Source organism: Pygoscelis adeliae, unplaced genomic scaffold, assembly GCF_000699105.1.
Source record: "Pygoscelis adeliae isolate BGI_AS28 unplaced genomic scaffold, ASM69910v1 Scaffold194, whole genome shotgun sequence".
Lineage (NCBI taxonomy): Eukaryota > Metazoa > Chordata > Aves > Sphenisciformes > Spheniscidae > Pygoscelis > Pygoscelis adeliae.
This window is the reverse complement of record NW_008824549.1, coordinates 332,814-351,044: the sequence shown is the minus strand read 5'-3', so window position 1 is coordinate 351,044 and position 18,231 is coordinate 332,814. Positions and strand designations below refer to the sequence as shown.

Here is an 18,231-nt window from a genome sequence, read left to right as displayed (position 1 = left end):
CTTACTCTTTTTGTTTAAAAAAAAAACCCTTCTGTGCTTCCTGGCGTGAACTATTTTTCTAGAGCTAGATTCACTGAGCTGTCTTTTCCTTTTCTTGCCAGTACCTTTCTCCATTTGAACTGGAGAAAGGACTAAACATCACGTTCACTTACTCTTTTTGTTTTAAAAAAAAAACCCTTCTGTGCTTCCTGGCGTGAACTATTTTTCTAGAGCTAGATTCACTGAGCTGTCTTCTCCTTTTCTGACAGTACCTTTGCTCCATTTGAATCAGATAAGCACATACTCATGAACCCTATATGGAATTCTGCTTGCTTATTCTGCTTGCCACCGTGGTATCTCGGTATTTGTGTTGGATGAGAAATGTCTCCATTTTGGACTCTTCTTTGAGCCTATTCAGAGGAAAAGCCTTTATTAAACGTTTTTTTCCTGGGACTGAAAGTTTGTGGGTTTTTCCATCTGGGCCATAGTTTTGTTAGCAGACATGGCCAATGTGTCAGTTGCAGAAAGCTGAGCTATATCTATGCATGTATGTAGCCAGCAGGCTCTGTTTTTGTAATCTGAGCAACTAATCATCTGCATGGTATCACTTGGGATGTTACTGCCTGCTGTTGTCTCAGTGATACTGTCCTCAAATAAATCGGATCATATCTTTTGTTTTGCCAGTTTGATTTGTGAGTAGATCCAATGAACTGCAAGGCAAAAGTGATTCCAGAGTCACTGCTGAAGAAATTGGAAATATATGTAACATATCTTTCAAGATTGTTCTTCTGAGCTGTCACCCACCAAGCAGACTCACCATCAGAATTAGAATAATTACAAGATTGAGTGTTGGACATGCATTTCAGGAACCTTTCCCAGACTTCGTACATAAGTGTTCACACTAAAATAAACTGACTCAAATGAGAGATGATTGCTCACATTTCTCTTTCCTCCTTTTCCTTTTGACCAGTTGAGGCAACTGCCTTTGAAAATGTAAAGTAGAAGTGCTTTCATTTTGGCAACTAAGTACAGGAGGAGGGGCTGGAACTGCTGAGAGGTTACGGCCAGTTCAGTACAAGGGTCTCACCCAAAAAGCTGCTGGTGGTAGCAGCAAATTGATGCTGTGGTACAATGCAGGTACAATGAAAGCGCAGTTTCATTTACTGAGTCAAGACCTTCTGTGGGATGTGTGTAGCCTCCCAAACAGACGTACAGTCAGGCTGGGAGAAAATGAACCCTTGCACTGGAGTCTAAATGTCCTTGTTTCTCTCCACTGTGTATGATGGCTGCTGTAGTTTCGCACTGCCGTTTGAATTCACACCTTGCTCCAAGATAGGTTTTTTGGTGTGAGCCTGATCACGTCACAGCCACAGAGGAGCAGTCGCAAAACACATGCTTTATGTGTGTGCCCTCTCCAGGGTGGGATGAACAAATGTAACTGTTGATCTTTAAGAGGCTTCCTAAGGAGAGCTGACATCACTCAAACAGAGGGGCTCAGAGTACAAGGCAGAGAGATGGTAGCTGTGAAACTGTGTGATATATTGCAAAGGCTGTCGATTTACAGCATGTTTATTTTTCCTTTCTGGCACAGTGGAAACCTAGAACGCACTGAATCTCTGCATGATAATACTCTAACCCTGTCGGTGCCCCTGATGCATGAAGTGGACTCATCTATCAACGGGTAAGTACCAGTCGCCAAATGAAAACAACAAAAAAAATAATAATCCTACCAATAACATCTGAGTGTCTTCCAGTGAAAAACTGAATTCCTCTCTTTGTTTACATGTAGCCAGTCTGTTGCTTTTTCCCCATTTCCCAGACTCTGGAAATACAGACATCCTCATTCATTATCTGGGAATTTTATTTGTCATGCCTTTCATTCCAACGCTGTACCTCTTTCTCACTCCTTTCTAGCTAAGGCTAATTAGTTACCATCACATTTATAGTAGGTATTTTAGCGATCATACTTGAATTCATGTGATTCTGTAGATATGATGTACCTTAAAATAAAACAAAACCAGAACAAGTAAATTACATCTTGTTCCTTAGGGCATGTCTTTAAGGATATGGTTGAGAATCACCAGGCCAAAGGTCAGGGTCAAATGTTCTGGGATTTTAAGGAGCTTGGTGGAGTCTAGCTGTTCGCCTTTCTGTTTAATTTCACAATCAGAATTTGCTTCTGTTCATTTTCCCACTCCCTCTGCTCCCTAGTCTGCAAGGCATCTGAATACCGACTGAGGAACATCACTCACCCTTTGACTGAAATCCTTGTATAACACATAGCCGTTGTCCTCTCCCTGGGGCTGCCCATGTGTGAGTTCCTGCCTTTGTACACAAAGGCCTTGCCTTCCACTTCTGCATTACAATCTAATCTAGAATGAAAAATTTGCGATCAGTCCCAACAGACAGACCATCCTCTAGCATAAACAGTGCTCGAGTTGGAATCTGGGGACCTGGTCACTGGAGGTGAATTAGCATCCATGTAGACTGAGAAAGTTGACGTTCATTCCTAAACTGGGGAAGCAAAAACTTATCAGCAGTGTCCCCAAGAGGTCAGTGTCTGTTTTAGCCACCATTTATGGCGACCCCCAGGGAATACGTATTGTCTAAATGACCAGTGCAGGTTGGCATCAGTGGAAGTCAAAGATTCCCTTGACCAGCATGCTACATGTGTAGGAACAAAGTTACCTGCACTGACGTGATTTGGCTGAAAAGCTGGGTAAACTCAGATTCATGGCCTAGTCTGGGTTTTACCACATAAAGCTGATTTCCCCTCTTGTTGCATAGAACTAAAATCCCTTAATGACTGCCACAGTAGTCAGAGTGGCTTGAGCCTGCTCGGAGAAGTGAAGAGTGCTGTCAGACCTCACAAGATGGACTAGCAAGGACAAAAATATCCTCTATATTGAGAGTACAGTCTCAGCAGCGTGTTCTGGAAGTTTTTGAATGCTTTCATTGTTACAGATTGTGTAGAAATTTAACTCTGTATCCCTTGCTTCTTGATGCTTTGATACAGATTGATTTTTGTACAGCTTTACAGATACAAATGCTTTCATCTGTGTCTTTAGATCTCTGTCACCTACAGAATACTGCATGCCAAAAAACCTGATAAAAATTGGGCTCTTTCTCTTCAGAATGTACTTTTTTAAAGCACAAGGTCTCTGAATTTATAAGCCCCACCCAACTGACTATGTGGATTATTTTTTTTCTTTCTCATAGACAAGGCTTAGTTAATTCAAGTTCACAGAAATGTCCAACTACCAGGGAAAAGTTGGGTTTATTGGAGGGCACAACATTCCCAGGCATGGTAATATTAGTAATACTCTTTTTTGGACAGTGTATTTTTAAAGCTTATTTTTATTAGCTATCCCGCATTTGAGTCTATGAGAGCAAACTTCATCCCTGTTCATGAATGGCCCGGAAGGGCTTGTACCATGCTTGGGAGGAGCCTTCTGGCACAGTGCTGTAAATGGGAGGAGTAAATCTGTCTCTCGCTGTTTTGCCTAGCAATGCCTGGCATAGGAGGCAAGCAGGAAAAAGGAAATGTACCTAAACAGGCTTAAAATCCTGTCTCAAAAAACTCTGACCCAAAAGGACAGCCTGGGAAGGAAACAGGGTTTTAGGCAGTCCCTCACCAAGGTTTGTCTGAAATTACACCAGGACCCTTTCCAGTCAGTGGAGCAACCTGAGATTAGAAGGAGGCACAAAGGATGCTTAAAGCACTCCTAGTCCTCTTCTGCAGGATTTCCAGGTACTGTGTTGTGCTTCCAAGTCTTTTCTGATAAAACCCAATTGCGTTTTACTTTGTGATAAGATGATAAGAGTAGTTGAGGAGACTTGGCCTGTGCCACTGCAGTTGAAAGCAAGTCATATCCCCCTCTACTCTGCCCTTTAATCATCTGCTAATCATAAAGGTAGTGAAGCTCAGATAATTAATGAAGTGTTTATTCCTGCAATGCTATGTAAACGGTAGATAAAATTGAAATGTTACTTTAGTGAATATGTAACTGAAAGTATTCCTATTAGTCACTGTTTCTTCAGATTAACTTGGTAGTGCAATGATTTCCTGTGTTACACAAGCTATAGGACTTGTACAAATCATCCACGGCAGGGGGCCCTGGAGAAGAGGTTTTGTGATAGGAAAGGAGAAAAAGAGATAAGTGATCAGCACAAGTCTGCTTCAGTGATGGGATGTTAACCCGGGTCAGTTGAGATGCTGCTTGTATAGTCTAGTGTTGTCAAGAGGAAATCAAATCACAAATAATAGATTAATGTAAAACGGTCCCATAGAATTTCACATGACCAGAAAGCAAGGGGTGCAATTCAGCTTGCCTCAAATATATTTAATTTTGGTGACAAACACAGCTTACTAAATCTGTGTCTTGATCTTTCAGAGAAGTCTTCCCTACTTCATTTTTCTATGGTGATTCTGTGGAAGCATCCAACTTCGTTCAGTTGGAAAACCACGAATGTCTTTTCCAGTCTCTCAACTTCACACTGCAGGTAAAACTGATCCTTATTTTGACTGCTTTCCTGCTTGACAGCACATTCTGGTTTTGTGTCTCTTTTGAGTGTGGCATGGGCTTTGGTGCATATTTCTGAATCACAGTATGCTGTGCAATGCATTCTTGATTGGATGCAATATTTGCAGCGTGCAGGGATGGTATATTTCCTTATCTGAATATATTATAACACGAATTGCAAATAGGGCATCTCACTTCCATAGAAATGAAGCTGCTACCATATTTTTCTCTTTTACCTTTCATCACGTGCTGAGTGAATAGCTCTAGTTAATCAAGTGCCACATCTTGGAGGCAGTTGCAGGTTCAAAAGGGAGGAGTAATTCTTTTCAGTGGCGTGGTCATTGAGCATAGGAGTGGGCAACCTTTATCCATGAGAACAAACACATACCTGTGCAAGGGATTCAGATGTGCTAAACGCCCCCAGTATGAAAATGTTTATAGCACTGCTGATAAGAGTACAGCACAGGGAAGAGACTGTGATGCTAAACAGACAGGTGTGAGAAGGTTTCATTAAATGTCTCATAGCATCTCAGTGTCATTCAAGTATTATCTATAGATTACACTTCACATGGCAGTTAGATGGGTTCCTGATGTAGCAAAACATATGGATGATTTATTATAACAAACTGTTGTGATGCGGCCGAAATTACCTTGTCTCGCTGCCGTGACTGTATGTATTATGAGCACTTCAAATCCTTTTTGACCGCTAGATGGAACTAGGGAATGATAAATCATGCAGAAGTGGGGGAATCATTTATTGTGAAAAATAGTCTTTTGCCTTTTTTCCCCTTTCTGTTCTCCTAGGCATGAATGCCACTCAGCTCATAATGAATAACACATGTCTTCCTCCATGGACAGACTGTGGTCCAGAGCAATTAAGCCCCCACTGTCATGCAGTGCCCTTAGCTATTTACTGAAAAGGAGTGAAAGCAGGATTTCAGGACGTTAAAGCTTTTGTGAACCAGGCTATTAATTCTTGTGATTCTGATTTCATTCTTGAGGGTTTATAGGTCTTCCCCTCTCTCTCCCCCCCCGTAGCCAGTTATTGGTTAAAAACAGATAAAGAACAGATGTGCTGATGCTTTAACTAGATGAATATTTTCAATAAAACAAAGTGATAACAGGTAAGGGAGAGATAATCTATATATTGGCAGAGCCACCATTTGTCCTGCCCCATCCTCTTGTCTCTCATGCACACACTTAGAAGTTGCAACAGTAATGATTTTTTTTCCAAATAGAAGTTGAATATTATACTGTAACAAGTCACAGATCTGTTCTCCAGTAACATGGTAAACCTCATAACTGTGTGTGTCAGAGAGAAAGGGTAGAGTTTCATAATGGGCAAAGCATGGTTTGTATCACTGTTTGCTTAATTGTTTTTAATGATTTGCCTGCCATTTATTAAACTTCTCCAGATGGAGAAAAGTAATAGTTTCTTAACCAAGAAAAAGAGATGTTTTACAAAAATATGGGGCTTTATAGCAGTTTTTATATGTGAAAATCTATACCATGTCCAATGTTAATAAGGAAACAGATCTATGCTTCATTTTTGGGGGGTAACAAGATGTGCAGTGAAAATGTCTTTTCTACATTAACTCTTGTATCTGATCTCAGTGAGATAATCAAGCTTTTTTAAATGTCTAACACGAAACATTATGTTTGTATTTCATGCAGCATTTATCACGCATTTGTAGTGGGATTTCTCCCCCTGCCTGGAGCCTCAGGGTTTTTTTAAGGATTTGGCATTGTGAACCAATTCTCTTTATCAGTCAGGCATTTCTTCAAATATAAACAGTTTGAAGAATGCAAACCTGTTGGTTTTAATATTTGTACTTTACACAATTAACAACTGACTCCTATATCTTTTGACAGTACTCTCGGTGTGGATAAATATTCTTATGGGCTAAATGTTTTTACTGTATGCACTTATATATGTGTTGTTAGAAACAACCAGGAAATATTTTTCCTAATAAAAAAATGTAGATAGACATGAAAACTTATTTTCACTGAAATTTTTCCATGGATTGTTTCTTTTCAGCAAAACCCCACAAATTCTGGAATTTTCAATGGATACGTTTCAGTGGTGGGCTGGAAATTCTTTGAGTTTTTGTTGAAAATTTGGGGGGGGGTTGATAGAAAGCCAATGTTTTCCACTAAGAGTTTAATTTAATTGGAAAGCCCAGAACTTGAATGGAAGTTGTTCACATGCATTTCCTGGCAACTCACTCAGCAAACCTGCCATCCGGTAGTCACAATCATCATTACTTTGGCTTCTGCTCCATAAGGAAAACATATGCAGAATATAATGCAGCGGTTACCAGATGGAAATGAGAATGTTAACTGAGACAGCAATATTTCTTACAGTTTTCCGGATGGTGTTACCAAAACACTCAGAGTACTAGCAGTGTCTCTGTATGTAAGGTAGAAGTCTCATGCTATTTGTATTGATGACTGGTAATTATCCTGCAAAACTGCTTCTCACTTGATATATGAGCTATGCCTAAAGACTGTTAGATAAGCTAAACCTTTGACTTCATCCTGATACTTACAAAAGAAGTCTTAGTCTGAAGACATTGACAAACTTGCATAGTATTTGAATTTTTTCAAATTTACCTGTGCTCCCAGCTCTGGTTCTACAGTAATTTCCCATTTATGAGCAGTTATATATGTAATTTTATTTTTATTGATTTTTTTATACATTTATATGCATCTTTGTCTTATAGGTTTACAATGCTGGACCAAGCACTCTCCCTGGAGCTTTTCTTGACATTTCATTTCCAAACCGCCTCTCTGCTACTGGAGCCGAAATATTTCACGTTCAGCAGATGATGGTGAGTACGTTATGATGTGTTCTGAGCCCAGGGAGGCACTGAGAGCTATCGATGACTGAAACAAAAAAAGTCCAGCAGAACTAGATGAATCAGTTGCTTTTTTAGACAATAAAAGGTTCTTTGTATCTGTGGCCAGATCATCATAAGCAGCTGAGCCCCTCCAGCTGTTGACTGCTGTCCCTCACCTAGGGCAAGCAGCCGGTTGTGTGTTCCTGATTTCCTACAATGTAGTGTAAAACTAGGTCAGGCTAATCCTGAAGGAAATGCAGAGAACACTTCCCTGAGTCACACCTCCAAAGAGGATTGAGTCTTAATCAGAGTCCTCCCTGATTAAATGGTGTATGTAATATCAGCAGGATGTGTTACCACGCTGACTGACGTTCCTGTTTTCTTCTGTGGTTATCTGCAAAAATGCTAGCTAGGTCTGAATACATTATCAATATCTATTTTTCTATAGTCTGTGTTATAATTTGCTCTTTTTGAGTGTTCTTTTAACAAATGTAAGTAACAGAGAAATTTATTCTTTCAACACAACGTTTTTCAAAAGATGATTTGGTGTCAACTGTGAAGAAAATCAAAATAAATTGTGGCAAAGGAGACACATTCTTAGATTTCATTTCTATTATTTATTTATTACTTTCAAAGCTTTTGTTAAACCACTAAAATACCATCATTTATACTGTGGTGGCCAAGAGAGGGAAACCTAACTACTGAGGTAAATTTATTGCTGAAGTTCAGAGTAATCTGTCTTTGTGAGACAGAACCAGCTCTTTGGGCTACTTGAAAAGAACTATTATACTTTCTTTGTTGTTAGCTACTTTTCTAGCCTTTTGGCTGAAAAGTATTACCATCCCTCAGATGCAGGTAACTATGTCACTGAATCTGTGTAAATATAGATCCAATAAGACCTTTCTAAGCAGGTTTCCAAGATTTGTGCTGTTGAAAGGTATGAGATAAATATATATATGGCTTACAGATGGGCACTAAAGACAGAATCACTGATAAACAGATTTGGGATCTTGTATGAGGCACCAGTGTTGTATAGACTGAGTCAGTTATGGTGGTGTTGGGTTGATGGTTGGACTCGGTGATCTTAGAGGTCTTTTCCAACCTTAATGATTCTATGATTCTATGAATTTTCCAACTAGACTGAATTAATTCTCCAGCCTATGTCTCATTTTCCATGGCATTGCATTTTAATGTTTTATTCAGTCCAGCCTTACATATGGAAGATCACTGACCCTTCGACACATTGCCTGTCAAAGGATTGTGAGCTGTTTCCTTGTCCCTCCCCTGGTCTCTGTGTGCTGTGGGAGATGGTGTGTGTCTGTGTGTGTTTGCAGAAGCAGCAGAGAGGTGGGAGTCTCCTTAAAAGATTTTGTCTGCCCAAATGCTGGTGTCTCCTGCAGAGTCAGTCATCCTATATATTCCTATATAGCCAAGAGGGAGGAACAGAAAACTCAGCCTATCTAAGCTAGGGTGTGATTAATTCCTTCTAGGCATTGCTTGTTTCTCTGTGTTGACTCTTTCAGAAGTCTGGGCAAATTGTCTTAGACAAGACACCTGTTTTGCACACTTGAATTAGATGAGGTGTCCACTACCCACCAAGTGGACAAGGGCTAATTTCCAGGCATAGTTTGTCATCATTTCTACACAAGACCCTAAGTTACACTGACAAGGATGGGATGGACTATATGGTTTTGAATAGCTGTTAGAAAAATAGGGCAAAAACCTTAAATCTTGCGCTTAACTTGTTTTTCATTGCTGTTGTACCTCTGATGGCTTACCTGAAGGAGGTCCAGCTGGGGGGTGTGGCCTTGGGCACTGTAATAGTAAATACTTGTAGGGTGTGCATCCCTTTTCCTCAACAACAGGTTGCATTTCCCCCAGCATTATTTGACACCTTTCTTCTAATTTGCAGTTTGTCTTTGTAGAAATTTCAAACCGCCATTGTGAGACCTATTTGCATTGCAGGCTGAAGAGTGGTAGTAGGCAAGTATGGTTTTATGAGAGATGTGTCCATGATACACTGGTGTACCCTGGATCATTTCAACCACTGTTTTTGGGTATATGGTCAGTAGGAGTCTAATGCATGACTTCTTGAGCATCTCTGACATGTTAATAAATGTTATCCAAGCAAATCCACCTTGGGATAGTGGTTATCCCTGCTTTACAGATAAATAATTGAAACACCAAATGGTTTGCCTGAGGTCACACAGGAAATTTGTGCCAGAGCCAGGCACTGAACCCATGTCTCCCAAGTCTTACTACTGTAACAGGAAAAGCATCCTACTCTCTTTCCTCCTGCCCCTCTCCCACTGAGTTTTTATTGACTGAAAAGGGAACTAAAATCATGGAGCTTTTCATCTTTTTATAGACTAAATATACTTAACAAACAAACAAACAAAACCCTAAAAGCAGCAGATTGGCATGAACTTTGGAAAATGGGTTAGAACAGCTGTTTTTCAAGAGCATTTTTTTAAGCATAGTCATTGAAGATTTCAAGCTTTTGCTTATTTTGAACTTCCCAGAATCTAGACCACAATAAAGGTGATAGTGTCCTTTCAGACAGTGAAGGTGTTTCTGTAATTATACCTTTATACCTATAGTCCAGCCGTTCTAGGTGTCAGTGTTGCCAGACCTTTCGGAATAGGTGTCGTTAATACAGAGGATTAGGAATTGTCATTTATCTGTAATTGAAACTGTTGATACAGCATTTGGGATTTGGTGACATCATAGTTTTGGTTTTTTAAAGCTAATAATTCTTCTGCCACTTCTCTGATCTACAGTACAGCAGTGAAATTTATGGGTGAAAATGCATAGTAAAAGCACTAGAGTTTGTGTCTCAAATACACATATACCACACCAGACAGTGCCAGGAGCTAATTCCTTCATGTTGTATTGACTGATCTAATCTTTCAGGCACAAAAAATAATAAAAGAGAGTCACATATGGCCCACTGGAACGGTCTGTATCTCTGGGAGGTGTTAATAGGAATTATTATCTTGCTGCTCTTAGGGGAAAATGACAGCCCTCATGCTTCCTCTGTTCCTGTCGCTCCAACCTTTTGGCTTTATTGCAGAAACTGCTTTAAGATTTTCTTCCAGAGAAATTCAGGTCACAGAGATGTTTTGACAGTGGGAGTTCTGCCTTAGAGATGTTCAGATGCTCTTCAAGGGGTCTTGGGAGTTTCTGCAGCGCTTCCCCCAACAAAACGCCCAATATATGAAGGAAACAAGTCAACAAGTAAAAGCCAAAAGTAAAAGAAAACGGGTAATTGAAAGAAAACTAGAAAAAAAACCAAGTGAACTTCCTCCCTATCAGAAATTTTAAACCAAAAGGAAATGCTAGAAATTTTACAAGTCATTTTAACTAGGGAATTTCATCATTGACATTGATTTTACATAGTAGATACTCAACTTCTGCAGTGGTAAATGATATTTTGGAAGTAGATAAGACACATTAGTACTGTATTCTTGTATTTGCTTTCTTGCAGAGGTTTCAAGCCAGGTTAAAAACATAATAAATGAAATACCTCAGCTTGTTGGTAAAAGTGTTGTGATAGGAACAGTATAGGTGATGACACAGAATAGCTTCACCCAAACAGAGTACAGTAGCGTTAGTGTTAACAGAAATGTATATTCTCCACTCTTCAAGCCATTGATTATCTATTCTTCCGCAAAGGAAAACAGCGCTCATTATACTTGTGTGTGTTTTGGTTTTGAAGTGAAAGATTAGTAATTTCCTTTGGGTATCCAGCTAATTTGGAGGGCAAGGGAAGCGCTACTTGACTTGCCAGCCAAGGAGCTGCTTTCCGGGGCATCCAAAAAGATTTTCACAATGGGAGTTCCTACAAAATTAACCAGGGTATTTCCTGAAGCTGTTGATAAATTAGCGATGTGTCTGGGATTACTCTGATGCTGGCTTTATGGAACTGGATCAGATTGTTGCCTTCCTATTTATTTTATTTCCAGCGAAGGTAAACACAATTATGAGGAACGAGGGACTAACAGTTGGAAACTGAGTTTGTCTGTTTGAACTGGAAGCCAACTGCAGTGTAAGCAGATGACCCTCACCCCTCCCTTGGAGGGACCAAGCTCTGCAGGGCTGCCAAGTTGTTTAGACTCCAGTCAGACATTGTCACCAGAATCGAAGATGCACGGTGTTAACCCAGAGCAAGTGCTGTGTGCGCTTGTGGGTTTTTGGAAGGAGCTATTACTTCTACTGCACGCATCGTGCAGGCCAGCAAGCACTGATTTTTTTTAAAAGACTGTTTAGGTGAATCAATACCGAGGATATAAAGAACTGTGTTGTTATCATTGCTGAGATAAGAATCTTGTTGGAAAGTGAGATGCACATGTTGCAAGACAGTCTCTTCAAAGAGTTTGCAGTCTAGGCAATGGAATAAAGGGGAATTCGGAGGAAGGAGGGAGAAAGAAAGAAATACTGTCCTCGATTTTCTGATGAGAAACTCCCTCACTGCATGTAACTTTTGACATCTAAGTGTAGTAATTACTGGTTTAGTAATTGCTAGTAATAGAATATTTTTAAATTACTACGTTCTTTTACTCTAGTAATTAATGGAGAGAGAGAGAGGCATAGAAACAACTCTGGAGAAGCACTTGCTGGTCTCCACTGACAATACGAAAGCCATCTAGTCTCCCTGAGCTTCCCTAGATGTCTAAGCTTAGACTTTGAGAATCATCTCCAGAGAGCAAAAAATGGGTTAAACTCAGTCTTGTGAATCCTGCTCCCATTAACCTTGAGTGTGCCAGTTAGCTCAAGCCCCAAGTTCCTGGTCCAGCGTTCCCATCACTTTTTGGTTAGGGAGCAAAATAAAAAGTCCTCCTGTTGGAAGGACAAACAGAACTCCTCCAGTTGTCGTATTATGCTTGGCATATTCACTTCATGCTTCTTTCTTCTGTCTGAGCGGGTGAGACCTGGATTGTGCCTTTATGAAAGCTGGGTATCAGTAAGATTTAAAAAATAAAGAAAAGCTGAATTGGAAATGAATTAACGGCATGGAGGAGTTGAAGAGAATTCCTTTTCCAAGTTGCCTTTTAAGTTAATGGCTGCCTGAGCATGGGACTATAGAAAAGCTTGTCGTGTTCAATAAAGAAAACCGTTGAAATAAACATTATTCGCTTCCTGTGAACGTTGAAACAGAAAAAGTAAAATGGAGTGAGTCCCAGAGCCACAAGTCTTTCCTGGCTGATGACAGGTTACATTTTTAAGGCCAGTTTTGTATAGTACTCATGTCATTTTTCTTCCTGGCATTTGCACAGTAATGTCTGTAAGGAGCAGGAAGATGTTAAGGGGGAGAGTTAAAGCTTGCTGTCTTGTTCCATGAAACGTCCCAGGCTGCTTGAGGTTTTTCTTCACTTGTATAATGAAAAAGAAATCTTTGCAATTTTAAAACCTTAAATGTAATTTCTGATTATTATCTGTAGGTTGCTATCCTCCAGCATAAGAATAAGATGCGCTGCACTGCTGATGTTTAAAACCGTAAGCAAAGGAGGACTGTCAAAGCTTTCTAAAGTGCTGGTAGTGCATGACTGCTCCTTGAAGCATATGTTGAGATTGTCAGGCTCACTATTGCATGCTCCACGCATGGAGGCAAACCTGTATATTGTTATCGTTATGTAGAAAACCCCTTGTTTGTTGGCAGCCAGTTTAAAATTGTTTAGTTTCTGTCTTTTGAAGTTTCAGGTCTTGGCTCTGAAAACATATATACACAGTCCCCGCATGTGAAAATATAAATATTTGCTGATAGTACTTGATGTAGGAAAATTTTTTTCCAGCAGCGATTTATGCTGCTGCTGGTTGCCACCATTGATACAAGGTTTGTATAGGAACATTTTGGACTTACAGCAAGATTTATTTTAGCCCTTTGTATTAGTCATCCCCCCTGTAGTCTCTTCGTTTCAGTGATTGCTAGACACGCATTCACATACACATATTTTGGCACCATATTTAAAGGCATAGCTAGATTGCTGGAGGAAATTCATTCCAGGGAGTGTATTGTACAGAAATTTGCTGACCTTCCTGTCTCCTTTGCTTTAACTGCTTCTTTAAATGCCTGTTCCAAAACATTTTGCTTAGGCAGTTGGAGGTGTTCCCCCCACCCCCAGTCTAGAGCCTCTCTGTGATAGCAACAGAATCTGGCTTTGCCTGGGAGCCCTGTCACTTGCAGAAGAAACTGGTGCATCCACCCTGTCCCAGAACGGCTGTGACGGGAGGCAGGAGTGTACACCGTGGTCCAGCATGGCACAGTCGCCTCTAGGCATGGGAAACAGGACCCCAAAGCAGCTCAGAAAGAGCTCTCATAAACATTTTCCTAATGTCAGCATGATAAACTGAAGCTCTTTCAGTGGAGAGGAACTTAGCTCTCTTTTAAGATTTCATTGTTATACAGGAAAGGGTGCCTGGCCATAAAATTAAGTTCTTTCCTGAGTTAGGACCTTAAAATAAATCGAAAGTGGAAAAAAAATCATGACATTTTTTCTTTACAGGAACCATCTGAATCACTATACAAAAGCCATGCCTTGGTTAGAGTTCACTGCATTTACAGTACTTGAAAATGACCTTTTCATGCATTGCTGGATATTGCCTTCAGGATACAGCAAGACTACTTAACATGGCAGAAGGTTTTCTATGACTTCCTAGTTTGGATTTTTAGGTGAAACCAGAGTTGGACAAATTTTGTGACATTTTCTATTTGTTTTGTCCAAATCTTCTAACAATAAGAGTGCTGTAGTATTTGTGTAAGCAGTGAATTTTTTTGCAAATGCTAGATGAAGAGAATGTTCGTGGAAAGCACATTTTGAATATACAAAGATAAGTCTGTCTTTTCTTGAAAGACTGGCACTATAAAGATCAGGGCCATCGAAACATGGACAAAAATCTACTGTGATCTATGTATTAAATCAGACCATGGGAACACGACGTGTTCACTTGTGGCCTGCTCACAATTAGCTTCTAAACTAAAGAAGTGAAATTTGTCAAATTACTTAGTTATTGAAATTTTCCAACACACTGTCCCCCCAAAACTCATGACCTGTCAATATAATGTGGCAGTATGATTAATATTTTGTGTCAACTGAAAGTGTTGCTACTTTGTGAACTGCCCATAGTTCCTATTTTCTTGGCTGAACATGTGAAATTCCAATTTTGAAAAAGACAGCTGGTTTGCCTTTTTGTAAAAGTGAATCTCAGATAAAGAAGTCTTATGAAGTGAATTGGGTATATACATTAGCTCTTACCAGATTTATGAAGGAAGCAGGAGGTTTGGTAGCTACCACAGTAATCAGGAGTTTTGCTGAGGTATGGAAAAAAATATACAGTAGACTTTTTGTAAGCTTCCCAGGCAGAGAATTCCCTGGTGAAGGAACTACTGAGTGAGAAAAGAAGAAAGTCTATAAAATTTTATTTTATAAAATTTTTATTTTAAATTTTATTGTCTTTTAAATTTTTATTTTATTTAATTATTTTATTTTATTTTATTTTTATTTATTTCTTTTTGAAGGAGTATAAGAATTACATCCTTTCACCATTTTCTCATTGGTGAAGCTGTTCCTGCCAAAAAAACAATGAAGAAGGAAATTCAGGAAAGAGCTGACTGATTAATTCTTTTAACATACATGCCTCTTTTAAATGCTGATTCATAAACTAGCCTTTTTCTTTTATAAATAACTTACAGGATTTGTGGTTTAAATGTAAATTTAGAAACTAAGAAAGGAAGAGTTAAAAACAATGGTATCTGTGTGTATAAACTCTTATCTCTCATTTGACGGAAGAAGGGTTTACCCCCCTGTTCATGTATCAGAGTGGAAATAAGCATCTTTTGTTGGATTTCTCTCCTGACTTTGAAAGTACATCATTCCAGTCTTGTGCAAGGTACTGGACAGTATCAAAAGTATCAATAAATCATTCCTTGGGGGAATGAGAACACTGAGGATGTCCTGGAAACAAAGGACATCATCTGCCTAACTTAAAATACCCCACCACCACCCCACCCCCTAGGAGGGGTTTTTTAATGAGGATGACTCATTTAATCTTCAAGTGTCTACAATAGATCAGCAAAATCATCCTCTTGGACGTCATGCCTTCTCTCCACTGCCTCTAAAGAGAGCTTAGATCTTGGAGCTGATCTTAGATACCTTTTGGATACATTCAAATAATCTGCTTTAGCGAAACATCCCACCCGAGTTGTTTGAGCCCTACAGGAAACATATTTATCTGGACAGTCGTCAGAACTTTTCATCCTAACATCAACACAGCCCATGAGAAAAGGCCAACAGTTAGGTAAAGAAAAACCATGGGCTTATTTGTGTTTTATGCACCATAGGAAAGGCTGTAGAAGGGGATGTGCTGGAGACAGGTAGAACCTAGCTGACGGCACACTGAACTCCAAGTGATATCAGGGGCTTCTTAAATAGAGACGTACCTTGAGATCTGTTTGCCACCTCATGTGTTAAGCATTTCACGGTTCATCATAGGGAGAGTAAATGTACCTGTCAGTGACGCTCTTGGATTTCAACTGGTAAAAGCTGATATATAAGGAGCATGTGAATGTTAGAGGTAAACTGGTTTCCATGTAAGGTGGTGTTCATTCTTAGGCCTGAACCTTCTGTGGACCTCGCAGTTAAATCATATGAGAGGTCGGTCTTCCTTCTCACTGTGTACATGTGGCAGTGCCCTCTGTCTAGGAAAGAAGCTGCTGTCTTGTAAGTCAGCAACTTTAAATCAAAAGATCTTTGCTTTTCTTACTAAACTGGGTAGGCAGCACTAGTTCTTGAGAGTAGTACTTCTGGGGATTGCTGCTAAGTACATGCAAAGTGGTTGCAGGGCCAAGACCAGGCAAATGTTGCAGGATTATGCTGATCAAACCCGGTTAACAGGTTATTTAATTAAGCTGCAGGGTTAAGTGCATCAGAAAAACATCTACAGGCATTGCAATCAGGTTAGCACAGATTTATGCCAAACGTGCATCTGGTGTTTTCCTTTCAGCCGGAGGAGCAGGAGCCAGAGCTACAGTGGAATACTACTCCATCATGATTTAATGCTTTAGCATCTCCACTTTTCTGTTTAAATCTTGTCTCTCATGGCCATGTAAGTTTACCTGTTGGATCTGTGGAGTACTGGTTTTGCCTAACAGCATCGCTGTTTTTAGTCGAAATCTTTCAAGGGTTGTGTAAAATGGGTTAATTTTAAAAATTCTTTTCTGTTGTTTCAGTGGCTCTTAAATTTATTGCCAGAATCAACAAAACTGCTCTGATTCAAACACGTTTCATTATCTGTGAATATTAAACATTTTTGGCATATGGAGCAAGTACTCAGATATCATATTTACATAACTTATTTGTCTACTGTTGAAAGTCTGACCTTGTCTGGAATTTCTTGTGAGTACTCTTTTTTTCTCAGGGTGTGTGACATGTTAGATTAACCATGCCTATCAATTCATCTCTGTTCACCTACTATAGGGTGAATCAGTATCTTTGAATCAGGACACACATATACGCTTTTTCCCTAATATTAGGGTGAGTGTGCTATGGTTAGCAACAAAGATAAGCAAAAGTGGATCTGTTATTTATTATCCAATTTGCAAACTTGAACCACTGATTAGACATGCATACATAAATAAAATAGTAAAAAAACTAATAAGAAAGGAGAAATATGTAAAAACTATCTGGCAGCAATTTTAAGAAGTCTATGGCCAAACTGTCTTTTGGAGCCAGCATACCCCAGGGCTGATGAGAAAGGCATTCATTTTGGAGTTGAACGATGTTAACAATTTTGTGAAACAATTGACCTGTGTTCAGACCTTGAGCATGTTTCCTGCAGCTAAAATTGCTGTTCTAAATATTTTGTATCTCATGACGTTTTCCCTGAACTTGCCCCCGTGCTTTTTCCGTGTTCAGACCTGGGTTTGGTTCCACCACACGCGCTCATTCACGCTTGCTTTGTGTCAGCTTAATGCTGCTGGCTTCCAGGCTGTCGCTAATAACTGGTGATGCATCAGGCTTACTGGAAGAGCCTGGAAACTTGAAGTTTTAATACCATAATGAATTCCTTTGCGTTAGTGGGAGTCTGGTGTTGTCTATAAGGAATAAGCTGAAGATACACACTTGCTCACCTGTTTATCTTGTAAAATGCCAATCATTAAATATGGGATTAGCACTTGGCTTCTTATATGGAGCAGTGCAGCAGGGAGATTGTACTTAATGTTTCGTTGGAAGTAACAGCTAGTTTCCTCATGTTTTTCAGTCTCATTCGTCCAAGACACTCCTATCATGCACATACTTAACCCCATGCCAACTGCCAATTTCCACTTCTCTGTGCTTGGTCCTCAGCTGACCTTTCCAGCCCCCTGTTTGGAAATTGTGTTTCATTTCCCTCTTCCAGGTTGATATCTTGTGTAGGATACGAGGCTCTGAAAAAAATGGAGGGTCTTGCCTTTGATGCATGTTAAATGGGTTGAGGTTAAGTCTAGAAGGGGCCACTGGCTTTCAGTCCACCTGTGAAGTTTATGTTACAGGCAGTATGGCCTGAACGCTTAAAATGTTTGCTAACAAACCCCAACAATTTCTTACAGGCCCCAAAGGCTTTCTACAAATTGCCCTGTTCTGAGAGTAGCTACAGGTGAGCAGAAATGATGTTACAAGTACCCTGAAGGTGGGGGACAGAGCTGATAGTAGAAGGGGAATGTGCTGAGGCAGCAGGTGTATTATTTCTCCTAGAAACTCCAAAACCCCTAAACCCATGGCTGACCTGGATTAGAAATGCGAGAAGTGTTTCATTGGCAGCCCTGGGTTATCCTCTGTGTTCCCAGGGGAACACGTGGTGATTGTCCCCCTTGCACTGGTACCACCTTGTTGGAGTGCCAAGCCCAGCCCAAG

General features: G+C 39.9%; 1 protein-coding gene across 1 annotated transcript in view; it reads left to right on the top strand.

Moving 5' to 3' along the window:
* ITGA9 (integrin, alpha 9) overlaps positions 1–18,231 on the top strand; it is a 221,539-nt gene that overhangs the window by 170,233 nt on the left and 33,075 nt on the right. The window contains exons 21-23 of the mRNA XM_009321898.1: positions 1,571–1,660; positions 4,374–4,482; positions 7,226–7,333. Coding sequence (XP_009320173.1) covers positions 1,571–1,660; positions 4,374–4,482; positions 7,226–7,333 — 307 coding nt within the window. The remainder of the gene's footprint in view (positions 1–1,570; positions 1,661–4,373; positions 4,483–7,225; positions 7,334–18,231) is intronic.